Source organism: Oncorhynchus masou, chromosome 7 (genome assembly GCF_036934945.1).
Source record: "Oncorhynchus masou masou isolate Uvic2021 chromosome 7, UVic_Omas_1.1, whole genome shotgun sequence".
Taxonomy (NCBI): domain Eukaryota; kingdom Metazoa; phylum Chordata; class Actinopteri; order Salmoniformes; family Salmonidae; genus Oncorhynchus; species Oncorhynchus masou.
The window spans coordinates 8,427,885-8,443,372 of NC_088218.1; the positions used below are offsets into that span (position 1 = coordinate 8,427,885).

The following is a 15,488-nucleotide window of genomic DNA, read 5'->3' on the forward strand; positions in this document are numbered from 1 at the left end:
CGGTGTGTCAATCAACTCCATTTGTGACATTGTAAATATGTGTATCTCCTCTCCTAAGAGTAACCAAGTTGTTTGACCCTCTACAGGTGGAGGAGAGACCAGACAGGGACTTCCTGGAAAAGGTACGGGTCACACACCTGATCTGAAACTCCAGCTTTTAATCTGTTAAAGATGAAGTAGGGAATGTGACTGTTGTGAAACAGCCTTCAAGACGGCCCTGTCCTGTTTCCTCCCAGGGTTCCAGGACTGCCTCTACCCTCTCAGCAGCCACTCTAGCATCGCTGGGAGGGCCCTCCTCTCGCAGAGGCAGCTGTGACACCTCTATCTCAGTAGAGACAGAGGCCTCCATTCGAGAGATAAAGGTAGGACCATAGAGATACATCTATGAGTAGGACCATACAGTATATCTGGGGAAGAGATGGTCCATGGTCTAATGTCCATAGTATATCTGGGAAAGAGATGGTCCATGGTCTAATGGCATGGGAAAGAGATGGTCCAGCTGTGACACCTCAGTATATCTGGGAAGAGACCATGGTCTATCATACAGTAGAGAGAGATGGTCCATCCATGTCGAGTATATCTGGGAAAGAGATGGTCCATGGTCTAATGTCCATGGACCATACAGTATATCTGGGAAAGAGATGGTCCATGGACCATACAGTATATCTGGGAAAGAGATGGTCCATGGTCTAATGTCCATGGACCATACAGTATATCTGGGAAAGAGATGGTCCATGGGAAGAGATGGTCCATGGACCATGGTATATCTAATGTCCATGGACCATACAGTATATCTGGGAAAGAGATGGTCCATGGACCATACAGTATATCTGGGAAAGAGATGGTCCATGGACCATACAGTATATCTGGGAAAGAGATGGTCCATGGTCTAATGTCCATGGACCATACAGTATATCTGGGAAAGAGATGGTCCATGGTCTAATGTCCATGGACCATACAGTATATCTGGGAAAGAGATGGTCCATGGACCATACAGTATATCTGGGAAAGAGATGTCCATGGACCATACAGTATATCTGGGAAAGAGATGGTCCATCCATGGTCTGGGAAAGAGAATGTCCATGGACCATACAGTATATCTGGGAAAGAGATGGTCCATGGACCATACAGTATATCTGGGGAGAAGAGATGGGTGGGAAAGAGATGGTCCATGGTCTAATGTCCATCATACAGTATATCTGGGAAAGAGATGGTCCATGGACCATACAGTATATCTGGGAAAGAGATGGTCCATGGACCATACAGTATATCTGGGAAAGAGATGGTCCATGGACCATACAGTATATCTGGGAAAGAGATGGTCCATGGTCTAATGTCCATGTTTTTACAATTATTTTGTTGACTCCAGAAACACTTCTGATTACTACAGTAACTATTCCACGGTTGAAGACAAACAACGTCTGTGTAGTTGTTTTTGAGATATTAACTGCTTAACTGTTTTGCTTTGTTTCTCCCCTGACCTCTCACCCCTCCACTGTCCTCCATTTTGTCTCTCAACAGGACTCCCTGGTGGAGTCTGAGGAGAAGTACCGTAAGGCCATGGTGTCCAACGCCCAGCTACACAACGAGAAGTCCAACCTCATGTACCAGGTGGACACGCTGAAGGACTCGCTCATTGAGCTGGAGGAGCAGCTGTACGAGTCGAAACGAGAGTACAACGACAAGGCCAAGGAGTTTGAGAGGGAGAGGCACGCCCACAGTGTTCTGCAGCGCCAGTTTAACGAGATGAGAGAGACGCTGAAACAGAGTGAAGAACTGTTAACCGTGAGTACTCAGGTCATCGCAAAGACTTCCTGCTAACAACTATACGGTAACAAAAACAGTACTTCCACTCAGAACATCACACTAACGTAGATCTAACTTAGGTCTCTTGCTAAACTTGCTGTAGTCTCTTTTCCCGCTGCAAACTCTCTGCATGCTGATTGTCCCTCCCTTCTCCTCTGTCCCTTCTCCTCTGTCCCTTCTCCTCTGTCCCTTCTCCTCTGTTCCTTCTCCTCTGTCCCTTCTTCTCCTCCATCTTGCTTTCGTCCCGTGGCCAGGAGGTGGGCCAGCTCCGTCTCAAACGGGACAGCTGTGTTAGGGAGATCTCCGACCTGCAGGAGACCCTCGGATGGAAGGAGAAAAAGATTGGGGTACGCTCGCGGAATAGAGGGTGAACCCCAAACCGTTAGCCGGATCATTGTTCCAGGAAGTTCTACAGGAAACGCTTCCGTTCCTCTGTCAGCTACTCAAGTTTAACGCTCCAAACTAACCAAGACATTTTCACTGTATCTCTTTTTTCCCCTCAATGCTTCTCTCTTCCTTTACTGTGTTTATCCTTCCCTTCTTTACCCACTCTTCCTCCTCCTCCTCTTCCTCCTCCTCCTTCTTCTCCTCCCCCTGCTGCTGCTGCTTGGGTATGGCTCAGGCCTTAGAGAGACAGAGGGAATTCTCAGACGCCGGCGTGCGGGATGAGCGGGATAAGCTCAGGGATCAGGTGGTCCACCTCAAAGACACTCTGAAGGTACAGCACCTTGAAGTACTGCTGAGGGAAGGTTTCCTCATCATGACTTCAGGAGGGCCTCCGTGCACATGTCAGCAAACACTGACAATAGGAAGTTCTAATGGAAAAAGACTTTCTGAAAGATTATTCAGCTTTATTTGACTCCTTCTCTCCCAAATCAGAAACATGGGATAGTGCTGTCACCTGAAGTAACCACCAATGGGGATGCAGGACAGATGATTGACGGGCCTCGCAGTGCAGACTCTACCTCCCGATTGGCTCAGGAGTCCCAGCCATCTCATGGTGGGGAGAGCATGCTTGGTAAGAAAATAACCCACCGGTGCAGTTGCTCATATCTGATCTCTGCTTATTTACCACCATCCTACTCGAATCATGTTGAATGATATTGTGCAGTCATGTGTTTTATTTCACTTGTCTTCTGTCATTCGGATGAATCACCGTCAGAAATGTCAGGGTTATGTTTGTGTTGCATGATGGGATACAAAACGATTATGGTTGACTTGCTTTTTCTTTTTTCTGACATCATTGTTTTTCACTATTGTCCTCCGTGGGATTATCATCATAATGTTAATTAATCCTGCTGAGTCAGTTGCTGATTCTGCATTCTAATTCAGCCGGGATCAAGGCCTTGATTCTATTCTCTACAAATGTCTCCAAATTAATTCCCCTCCAGCGATCATTGAATTTCCCTGCTTGCACTGTCAGACGCTGAAGAATGACCTGTGTCTGGCCCTCCAATCTATTCCCTGTGATCTTCCAGGCGAAGCACCAGAGATGCAGTTGGACCTTGGCGAGGTGAGGACACCAGGGGGAGGCAGACTTCTACATGAGGCTGACAACTACTCACATGACCAGGAGAGGGCACTACTGGAGATAGAATCTTCGGACAAGTTGAACCAAGACAAGTTGAATGACAGCCTGCAGCAACAAACAGACACTGAAGCAGAGCAGTCCAAGTACTGTGACCAAGAGACCCAGGTGGATGTTGCTGTACCTGAAGAAGCCATTTTGGTGCATTTTGGTGACAAAGAGACTCAGATTGAATATGAAGTAGAGAAACCCCAATACTGCGACACAGAAACCCTGGTGGAACCTGCTGAACTTAGAGGAGACATTTTGGTTCAAAAGGAATATACAGGTGGCAGTGACAATGGAGAGGGGTTGAATCAAAGAGGATTTGAACCAGAATCCCAGGAACAGGCAGAGAATGAGGAAAACAGTGGAGAAAGTAACAAGGAAGCTGTACCAGTAAGCGGTGGCACTGACGGACAATGTGAGGAAAACACAAACCTTGAGAAAGGACGGGAAAACACAGAGCTTCTCACAGCTGTGTCTACTGACTTTGAAGAGCAGGACATCTCTGGCCCAAATCTCTGTGATGAGACAGAGGCAACTCTTAGTCAAATCCAAAGGGAATCTCAAAGTGACCTGCAAGGAGAGAACACCCAGGAGTATGATCCTGGGACTAAAGGTCAAGTCATTCCAGAAAACTCAAGGATCACGGAATCTGAGATGATTGAGATGATTCTGAGGATTTCTGTATGTCTAGGGGAGGCAAAGACCAGCCCAAATCAGATCTCTCAGGGATCATTAAAGAAAACAGAAACAATAGGGATGGAGATGAAGAATAATCCAGGGCATCCTGCAGAGCATCAGGCAGAGACTGGCCAAGTAACATCTACTGGAACATCTGCTATCTCATCTACAGTCTCTAATGAACTGTTTATCTCTGAATGTCCTGACGAGGTTGGAATCAAGACAGATCCGCTCATAATAAACACTTTCAGTGAATTTGAGAAAGATACACAGAATTCTCTAGAACTTCAGCAACATAAGAATGATCATTTCAGTACAGAAAGCTCTGTGGAAATTGTGCCAAAGATCACAGACTCTGACGGACAGAAATTATCTGAGAGGGTTGAAGAGCTGGAGTCGAGTTCAGTGGAGAGCAAGCCAGATCAGATTTGGCAGGAATCTGTATGTGGCATGAAGGAAGATGAACCAAATACTAAAGAGCTTCAGGCAAAGGAGCCCCCATCCACTATCTCTGACAAAATGGTTACACCTATCATAACAGAGGAGGGGAAGACTAGACTAGACGAACATGTGATCCCTGATTTACCAGAGAGGCTAGAGACCAGCTTAGAAAATACCTTACCAGGAGTTCAAGGTGATCAGAAGATGGATGTAGCAGAATCAAGGGAGAAACAAGGATGTACCTGTAAATGTACATGTAAACAATCCGAGAGTGATCAAGTACTGACGGAAAACTCACTGGATGAAGCTCGAACTCAGAGGATCAGCGACTCTAGTGGAGAGGTTATCTCAGACAGGACAGAGGAGGTAGAGCCCAGCCCAGACAGGATCCAGTCGGAATCACCCAGTCGTGTAGAGAGAGAAGAATGGTGCATCATTGAGGAGAACATCTATGAGGAGAATCTCCAGCAGGAAGCCATTCAGGGGGAGCAACAGACAGAACAGGGGGAGGCTTCAACAAGTTCACCAGCAGGGGGAGACAGCGAGTTAAACGATGGGGCCTCCGCTGGATATATAGACAGCTGTGAAGAAGCCGTTCGACTTGTGAAAGAGGAGGAAACCTATCTATCTGTAGAAGAAGAGCACATCAGCTCCTCACCCGGACCCTCGGCACTTGGCCAAGAGATACAGCCATTACCCGAGGCGGTGGAGGAGGGGAGAGAGCGCCCCCCAGTGGAAGAAGCCCAGAAACAGGAGAGCGGTGTAAGAAGGGGACAAAGGGGCAATAGGAAGGGCAAGGGCAAAGATCCTTGCAGAGTAAACTAGTTGACGATCACTGTACTCTCAAAGTGTTATTTGATGTGTAATAGACTGCTGACTGGGGTTGCAGCCAGTCTCTGTGGGTTTCTTTGTTTTACTCAAAGGAATTACATGTTTTATTTAATGACTTATTTAGTGCCTTGAATAAATTAACCATGTTGAAGAGCGATCGGTTTTGTTTTATTTTGCACTATTGCATACAGATTTCTGGCTTCCATAAAACCTCACCAAGCTTCCATTCATGCACAGCGGGTAGGATTATATTACACAACAACAATTCTGTATTGTCCACCAAGCTTCCATTCATGCACAGCGGGTAGGATTATATTACACAACAACAATTCTGTATTGTCCACCAAGCTTCCATTCATGCACAGCGGGTCGGATTATATTACACAACAACAATTCTGTATTGTCCACCAAGCTTCCATTCATGCACAGTGGGTAGGATTATATTACACAACAACAATTCTGTATTGTCCACCAAGCTTCCATTCATGCACAGCGGGTAGGATTATATTACACAACAACAATTCTGTATTGTCCACCAAGCTTCCATTCATGCACAGTGGGTAGGATTATATTACACAACAACAATTCTGTATTGTCCACCAAGCTTCCATTCATGCACAGCGGGTAGGATTATATTACACAACAACAATTCTGTATTGTCCACCTGTCAGGGTTTTACATGCAACATACTAGATAACAATTACATGATTAAATAGGTAATAAGTGGGAGAATATATCAATCCCATGACATGTTATCTCCACTCAGTTGTATGTGTAATATTTTCATCCATACTCACAGTCCCTCCAACATACTGTACAGTATTTCAGCGGTAAGCGACTGTGTCCATATTCTCAGGTTTTCAATGAAGTGCAGATTGTGATCATTTGGGTGAAATGTTTTATTTTGCAATGAATTAAGTATATAGTGTCTATTTATACAGTCCCAGTCAAAAGTTTGGACACACCTAATCATTCCAGGGGTTTTCTTTCTACTATTTCCTACATTTTAAAATAATAGTGAAGACATCACAACTATGAAATAACACACGTATGAATCATGGAGTAAAGAAGGGTTCAACAAATCAACATATTGTTTATATTTGAGATTCTTCAAAGTAGCCACTCTTTGTATTGATGACAGCTTTACACACTCTTGGCATTCTCTCAACTAGCTTCATGAGGTTGTCACCTGGAATGCATTTAAATGAACAGGTGTGCCTTGTTAAAAGTTCATTTGTGGAATTTCTTTCCTTCGTAATGCGTTTGAACCAATCAGTTGTGTTGTGACATGGTAGGGGTGAAGATAGTCCTATTTGGTTAAAGTCCATATTATGGCAAGAACAGCTCAAATAAGCAAAAAAAAAACGACAGTCCATCATTACTTTAGGACATTAAGGTCAGTCAATCCGTAAAATTTCAAGAAGGTTTTACATTTATTCAAGTGCAGTCACAAAAACCATCAAGCACTATGATGAAACTGGCTCTCATGAGGACTGCCACAGGAAAGGCAGACCCAGAGTATTTATTTTTTTAAATTTCACCTTTATTTAAACTAGGCAAGTCAGTTATGAACAAATTCTTATTTTCAATGACAGCCTAGGAGTGGGTTAACTGCCTTGTTCAGGGGTGGAATGACAGATTTTTACCTTGTCAGCTGAGGGATTTGATCTTGCAACCTTATGGTTACAAGTCCAACACTCTAACCACTAGGCTACCTGCCACCCCAAGAGTAAGCTCATTAGAGTTACAAGACTCAGAAATTGCAGCCCAAATAGATTCTTCACAGATTTCAAGTAACAGACACACCTCAACATCAACTGTTCAGAGGAGACTGTGTGAATCAGGCCTTCATGGTTGAATTGCTGCAAAGAAACCACTACTAAAGGACACCAATAATAAGAAGAGACTTGCCAAGAAACAAGAGCAGTGGACATTAGACCGGTGGAAATCTGTCCTTTGGTCTGATGAGTCCAAATTTGCGATTTTTGTTGTTGTTCCAACAGCAGTGTCTTTGTGATATACAGAGTAGGTGAATGGATGATATCCATATGTGTGGTTCTCACCATGAAGCATGGAAGAGGGGGTGTGATGGTGCTTTGCTGGTGACACTGTCAGTGAATTATTTATACTTAAAGGCACACTTAACCTGCATGGCTACCACAGCATTCTGCAGCGATATGCCATCCCATCTGGTTTGCGCTTCGTGGGACTATCATTTGTTTTTTCAACAGGACAATGACCTAATACACACCTCCAGGCTGTGTAAGGGCTATTTTACCAAGGAGAGTGATGGAGTGCACATCAGATGACCTGGCCTCCACCATCACCCGACAACCCAATTGAAATGGTTTGGGATGAGTTGGACCGCAGTGAAGGAAAAGCAGCAACAAGTGCCCAGCATATGTGGGAACTCCTTCAAGGCTGTTGGAAAAGCATTCCTCATGAAGCTGGTTGAGAGAATACCAAGAGTGTGCAAAGCTCTCATCAAGGCAAAGGGTGGCTACTTTGAAGAATCTAAAATCTAAAATATATTTTGATTTGTTTAACACTTTTTTGCTTACTACATGATTCCATATGTGTTATTTCATAGTTTTGATGTCTTCACTATTATTCTACAATGTAGAAAATAGTAAAAATAAAGAAAAATCCTTGAATGAGTAGGTGTGTCCAAACTTTTGCCGAGAACTGTGTATATATATATATATATATATTTATTTTTTTTAAATCTGGGTAATTAAGTATAAAGTGTTGTATGTATTAAAAAAATAATACAGATTAGAAACTAAAAAAACAAGGCTGTTAATTGAACCGTGTGGTAAATGTTGACGTACAAAACTACTCTATTACTGACCTCGACTACTCAAACTACTCTATTACTGACCTCGACTACTCAAACTACTCTATTACTGACCTCGACTACTCAAACTACTCTATTACTGACCTCGACTACTCAAACTACTCTATTACTGACCTTGACTACTCAAACTACTCTATTACTGACCTCGACTACTTAAACTACTCTATTACTGACCTCGACTACTCAAACTACCCTATTACTGAGCTCGACTACTCAAACTACTCTATTATACTGACCTCGACTACTCAAACTACTCTATTACTGACCTCGACTACTCAAACTACCCTATTATACTGACCTTGACTACTCAAACTACCCTATTACTGACCTCGACTACTCAAACTACCCTATTACTGACCTCGACTACTCAAACTACCCTATTACTGACCTCGACTACTCAAACTACCCTATTACTAACCAACTGTTAGAAATTCATGCTGTTGATTCAAAGTCAGCTGTCTGTTTGTTTTGCAGAAGTGAGACTGAGGAAAGTTGTTGATGAGAGGGAGAGTTTAGCTGATCAGGTGAAGAGGCTGAAGTCTCAGCTGGAGGGGAAACAGAGGAACGGGACAGAGGGTTTGAGTCCTGAGGAGGACGGACTTGAGAACGGCATGGACCCCCACATCCTCGACTTACAGAGTGAGTCACATTTCACGTTTACTAAGACAGATCTAGCCTTTTACCTGGCTGTCTCCCTAGTGTACTTTGTCAAGTGTATAAGTGTAGTATACATTATGCAAACCTATACAACAATATTTGACTCACATCCTTCTATCTTTATTTCTTCTTCTACAGGGGATGCCAACCGGCAAATCAGTGACCTCAAGTTTAAACTGGTGAAATCAGAACAGGAAGTCACAGCCCTGGAACAGAATGTAAGTACCGTTTTAGTTCCTAGACAGAGGAAGACATGTATGACTATATCCATGAAACACCTGACCAATCACGTTCCTCATGGTAAACGTGAGATAATAAGTAGTATCTTGTACAGTCTGGGTTGGAGACTATTGACCATTTTCTCCACTAGGAGCTCCATGGAATATGTCCCGTAAGTTACGTGTTCAGTCTAGTATGAGGCACATCACATTTCATCCATCAATCCATTTATTCACCCCCTCATTTCTCTCTTGGCCAGATCATCCGGTTGGAGGGTCAGGTGACTCGTTACAAGTCGGCCTCTGAGAGCGCAGAGAAAGTAGAGGACGAGCTCAAAGTGGAGAAACGCAAGCTACAGAGAGAGGTAGGCTACTATAATGTCAGGTTTACAAAAACAGCCAAAGAATCACAGAACCCACAAGTCGTTGGGTCATATCTAGTATGTCAACCCCACATGTTTTGGTATCAAGTCTACACCAGGTATATGTTGTTGCCTTTAGGTTGCTTCTCCCGTCTCAAACTCTAAACCTTTTCTCTCCGTTCTCTCTAGCTGAGGTCTGCCCTGGACAGGATTGATGAGCTGGAGGCCAGTAACAGCCACCTGGCCAAGCGCCTGGAGAAGATGAAGGCTAATCGGAGCGCCCTATTGGCCCAGCAGTGATGTACTTATTGGTTGTCATGGCAATTTGCATCCATGACCTCCCTATGACCTTTGATCTTTCAGGCACTCTATTAAAACACACCCAGAAAATTCAAACCAAGCGAGGACTTGCTGGAGCAAAAGCTTCAATGAAACATATCCACACATATTGTAATCACAGATTCATTCAGTGTTGTGCCCATCTGTACAGTATATCCAGTGATTCACCAAGAGACACAGAGGGAACGTGTTACTGACCCTGGAAACACTCCTCACTGACTGTGACAGAGGTTGGACTTCTCAACTAACTGGTGAAGGGGGAATATTCTGCACAAACGAACAGCAAAGAGGACCTATCTCCTCTTATAGCTCTTAAGAGGACCTATCCTCCTCCAATAGCTCTTAAGATGACCTATCCTCCTATAGCTCTTACGTCGCCCTGTGCCATGATTACCCCTAAAGCATTTCTTCCCAATCATTCATCTCTCTCTGTTCTCTGTAACACATGGCACTATCTCTCTGTGCTACTTGGGGTCCATGTCTGCTCCAGTAAGTGCATCCATCCACGGAGAGGAAGAAAGACTAAAAAGGAGTGTGTTTCATGTATATTCTTTTATTGTCAATATATTTTGAAGTGAAAATGCAATCTGCTCCCTCCTGTCCCCCAAGCCAAACTCTGATGTTAATGTGTAAGGTGATGTTTATTTTTGTGTGTATGTCTCCATAGGTATATGTCAAGTACATCAGATGGGTGGAAATACACGTGGCACAACATTAACTAAGCAATAAGGCCCGAGGAGGTGTGGTATATGGCCAACATACCACGGCTAAGAGCTATTTGTTGGCCATATACCACAAACCCCCAGGTGCCTTATTGTTATTATTAGCGGGTTACCAATGTAATTAGAGCAGTAAAAATACATGTTTTGTCATACCTGTGGTATACTACGGCTGTCAGCCAATCAGCTTTCAGGGCTCGAACCAACCAGTTGATAATCAGGGTTGTCCTATACATCTCATTGTTTGTGCCACGTGATGAACAGTATAATGGTACTTGAGGAGAAATATCACCAGGTCTTAACGTCTGAAATACTATGTCCTCCCTTGAGCAATTTAAACGACTCATTGGGGAACGACAACTCCAACAATCAGTTGAATAATGTACTTCTGCTGCAACAGTTTTCGAACCATTCAAATCGGCTGTCGCAGTAACACTTGCTGTAAATGTTCGACAATCTGACAAACCAGATCTCATGCAGATAAAACAAAACATCAGTTATATTCTGACATAAAGGGAATTGTTCCCTTATTATCCTGCTCCTCAGTCTCAAGCATGTCATGCCTTATTGAGGGGGGGGGGGTATAGCATTGTTGTTCACTTGTGCTTTGGACATAACGTTTCCCTTCCTACCCCCTATACATTAGTTAAGCTCGGACATCTAGCTCGAAGTTCCAGCTGTTTACATGCTTTAAAACTATTATTTGTCCATGAATGAAGCTAATTGTAAACATTGTGCAATATTGGAAATGTCTTTGGGAAGGTGAGGCTGTATGGTCCTTGCTTTACTTGAGAGATGTAAATGATGTTTGAGGTAGCATTAACAAGCACCACATTAAACTAATGCAAACTCTCTGCTGAAACGTTATTTGTCCATATGTGAATAGTTTGGTAAAAGATGTCAAACGCATTCATGATTTATGACAACCAGCAGAGGGAAGAAGCCTGATGCCGTGTCACATTATGGGATGCTGAAGAGAAACACGGTCCGTGTTAAGCAGAATATCTTCACTTTGGACATTCAGAACTTGCCAGGGGACAGTGTTTACACTGCCACGTCTTTCTCCGTTGTGGTGCTGAGCATGACTTTGGCAGGAGCTCACCGGAACCGAGTACCGGTGTTATAATACTGATGCTTTGTCCAGACTGATAGTTTCTAAAGTAAAGCCTAGAACGGTTCAGCTCCAACGAGTGGCAGCGTCGGGGACCACAGTTATTGAAAACTACCATTTTCTTATCCGAACCTTATTCTCAACTGCTGCCTTAATTCTGTTGGGTAAATTCAGGTAGGTTCATCAGTTTCATTTTCCTCCATTTAAGAAAATACTCGGCGGGACTCGTATTTGTTTTGTTATTCCATTGACATGTTTTCGCTTGTCAGCCATCCAGTTAAAATATGTAACTTTCAAAATACAGAACTCATCCATGTATGATGCATTTTGCATCATGATACAAAATGTAGCATTCAGGGAAGATGTTTGTATTTTGAAGTTAAACATCTTGAATACTTGATGGCTGACAAGCAGCTGGAAAGGCAGCACAGGCTGTATGAAGAGTCAGCTGCAATTGGAGATGAATGTAATTACCTTCTCAGCAGCAACATGTGGCCACATCTAAGATACTCTGCAACAGTGTTCATTTTGATAAAAAGCTGAGGAAAAAGGCCAGACACTGTTGAGGCGATACAGTGCACAAACACTGGCGTAGAAAAGGTGTACATTTTGGATTCTGGTGGGGTACGATAGTTGAACTAAGCTTGAGGCATTTATAGGCCCAAGATATATTCTCCAAGAATCAAAATGGTGTACACAATGTTAAAATAAAGGATTCTAGCGTTAAGAGTTCCGGTTCTCAGATTTTGCCATCAATAAAAATCTGCATCAAAAGTCTGTGCATGATAAAAACAATACAAATGATAGTTCATATTACAATTGATAAAGCAGGAAAGCTAAAGACAGTCACTAAAAATGAATAAGAGCTGGAGCAAATAGTCTACTGTTAAATATGAAAAAAAAAGGAAATCAGTGACAATAATTCTGTTAATTTACTTGTGGTATTCGTCAAGGATGAAACGGGTTTTAGTCAAACCAAAATTAGAATGCACAGAATATTCAAAAATCAAGGCCATAGAATCACTAATTAGTTTGAACAAAGAGCTCGGGCAGCAAGGGTTGGACTTTTACTGTGGTCTAGAAGTTTAAGGTGGAACGCCTAAACACTACAGCACAAACATTCAACTGTACATATTGCAATGTTATTGGGTCCATAAAGCCAAACTCTAGTACCGTCTACCTAGCCAGCCAACTCATAAAAACTCAGTGAAATAGCATGACAGGCTCAAAAATATTATAGCACATGGTAAGACATTTAACATACATCATAGGAAGGTGTCTGAATGGATTGATTTTTTATACATCATGAATAAACAGTTGACACTTTCTACTATTGCATGGGAGACTCATTTTGAAAACATTCAGCCTTCTGATCCAGAAGCTATTGTTGCCAGTTAACTCTTCACAGACTCAGGCCAGTTGGATCACTCCTGCAACTCACGGAAGGGCTAGCCATCATGTGGAGGATGTTTCCCTCATATATGGTGTAGTTACTCTGTAGGAGGAGCAGAATAAACAGTAGGTTTGGATGTTGCAGCATTGTCATTGAGTGGATGCTTACATGTTCGTTGCTGATAAACCCAATCTGAGGGACCTTCTTCATTGTGGCCTCATGCTCAGCAATGGACGCCTGGTCCCAAGCTTTAGTCTTCAACATCTCCACAATACCTCTGTGGGGCACAGACATTATGGTTTACATTGTCTGGACTATCCACTGAACCAACCAGACAGTTCCAGACTATAAGCAGATTATTATTTTATTTTTTTCTTCACCTGGTAGACTAGGTGAGAACAAGTTCTCATTTACAACTGTGACCTGGCCAAGATAAAGCATAGCAGTTTGACACATACAACAGATGGAATAAACAAAAACATAGTCAATAATACAGTAGAAAAAATAAAACAAAAAGTGCAAATGAGGTAAGATAAGGGAGTTAAGGCAATAAGCAGGCCATGGTGGCGAAGTAATTACAATATACCAATTAAACACTGGAATGGTAGATGTGCAGAAGATGAATGTGCAAGTAGAGATGCTGGGGTGCAAAGGAGCAAGATAAATACAGTATGGGGATGAGGTAGTTGAATGGGCTGTTTACAGATGGGCTATGTACAGGTGCAGTGATCTGTGAGCTGCTCTGACAGCTGGGGCTTAAAGCTAGTGAGGGAGATATGGGTCTCCAGCTTCAGTGATTTTTGCAGTTTGTTCCAGTCATTGGCAGCAGACAAGTGGAAGGAAAGGCAGCCAAAGGAGAAATAGGCTTTGGGGGTGACCAGTGAAATATACCTGCTGGAGCGCGTGCTACGAGTGGGAGCTGCTATGGTGACCAGTGAGCTGAGATAAGGCGGGGCTTTACCTAGCAGAAACTTGTAGATGACCTGGAGCCAGTGGGTTTGGCGATGAGTATGAAGCGAGGGCCAGCCAACGAGAGCGTACAGGTCGCAGTGGTGGGTAGTATATGGTGCTTTGGTGACAAAACGGATGGTACTGACAGACTGCATCCAATGTGGCTTCTTGATCAGGTCAACTGTGGTGTTATTAGTCATTAGATCTTTCTAAAAGCAGTATCTTCTCCTCTCTGCAGGGTGGTGAGATTGTGGTGGAGTTCACCTATAACACAACCACTCGCAAAGGAATCACGCAGTTGGGGCTGGCCACCACTGATGAGATGTGTCTGGCCTTTATAATCTACTGCCCAGCCATCAGTGTTGACAAAGCTCTGAAGCTAGATTTAGGTTTTAATTCATTTCATTCCAGCCATTACAATGAGCCAGGCCTCCTATTGTTCCTCCTACCAGCCTCCACTGATGTGTACATAAATGTATAAAGGTGAAATTAGGGGACATTCTAGTTGGTTCCTGTAGAGAAAGGCTACTAGTGTCAACTGGGCTGAACTGAACTGCAATCTAATGGATCAAACAAAGTAAATGAGTAAATGCCGAACTGGGGTGGCAGGGTAGCATAGTGGTTTGAGCGTTGGACTAGTAACCGGAAGGTTGCAAGTTCAAATCCCCGAGCTGACAAGGTACAAATCTGTCGTTCTGCCCCTGAACAGGTAGTTAACCCACTGTTCCTAGGCTGTCATTGAAAATAAGAAATTGTTCTTAACTGACTTGCCTAGTTAAATAAAAGTAAAACTATAATAATTAGTATTGGTTGTCCTGCAAGTATATTTACAAACCCAAAGTCATATTGTATTCACCGAAAGAACCACGGAAGTTTTACATTTTGCCCCTCCATCTAATTTCAAATTCAAATTACCCATCCAAGTGAAAATTCCCAATGTGATACCTCAGTGAATTATCCTGAGCAAAACAGACCTGGCTGCAATATGATTTCTTCCCTGTGTGAATCTTCATATGCGTTTTCAGACCATTGTCAAAATAAAATAAAAATCCACAATCATTACAGTAAAATGATTTCTCCCCTGTGTGAATCCTCATGTGATAATTCAGATACTCAACATGGGAAAACCATTTGCCACATTACAGTAAATCCTGTTCGTGATATGATTTCTCCCCTGTGTGGATCAGTATAATAATGCATATTCTTGCCTGTGTGAAACCTTCCATGCGATTTCAGGTGTTCACTCTGATATGACAGCCTTTGAGTTTCTCCTTTGTGTGAATCATCCGATGACAATTCAGACCTTTAACATAAACAAAACCTTTGCCACAGTCCCAACAGCAATGCAATCTCACCGCTTTGTGGGTCCTCATATGGTCATTCAGACTTCTACCATTAGCAAAAACCTTTGCCACAAACCTGACAATGATGCAGATTCAACTCTGTGTGGATCCTCATATGAGAATCCAGAGCTCCAAGCTTTCTCTCTTTTCTGTGTAACTCCTCCTATGCACTGGGGATTTCAGATCCATGGATTGTTTTTAACCTT

General features: G+C 43.0%; 1 protein-coding gene across 1 annotated transcript in view; it reads left to right on the forward strand.

Annotated features, from left to right (window-relative positions):
- The window catches only part of LOC135542940 (leucine-rich repeat flightless-interacting protein 2-like), a 30,358-nt gene extending 19,020 nt beyond the window's left edge, over positions 1-11,338 (forward strand). Inside the window, exons 9-18 of the mRNA XM_064970070.1 lie at positions 87-122; positions 237-362; positions 1,522-1,785; positions 2,061-2,153; positions 2,429-2,524; positions 2,686-2,824; positions 8,664-8,828; positions 8,985-9,064; positions 9,325-9,429; positions 9,616-11,338. Of these exons, the coding sequence (XP_064826142.1) occupies positions 87-122; positions 237-362; positions 1,522-1,785; positions 2,061-2,153; positions 2,429-2,524; positions 2,686-2,824; positions 8,664-8,828; positions 8,985-9,064; positions 9,325-9,429; positions 9,616-9,726 (1,215 nt within the window). The 3' untranslated portion in view covers positions 9,727-11,338. The remainder of the gene's footprint in view (positions 1-86; positions 123-236; positions 363-1,521; positions 1,786-2,060; positions 2,154-2,428; positions 2,525-2,685; positions 2,825-8,663; positions 8,829-8,984; positions 9,065-9,324; positions 9,430-9,615) is intronic.
- Positions 11,339-15,488: the final 4,150 nt, after the last annotated feature.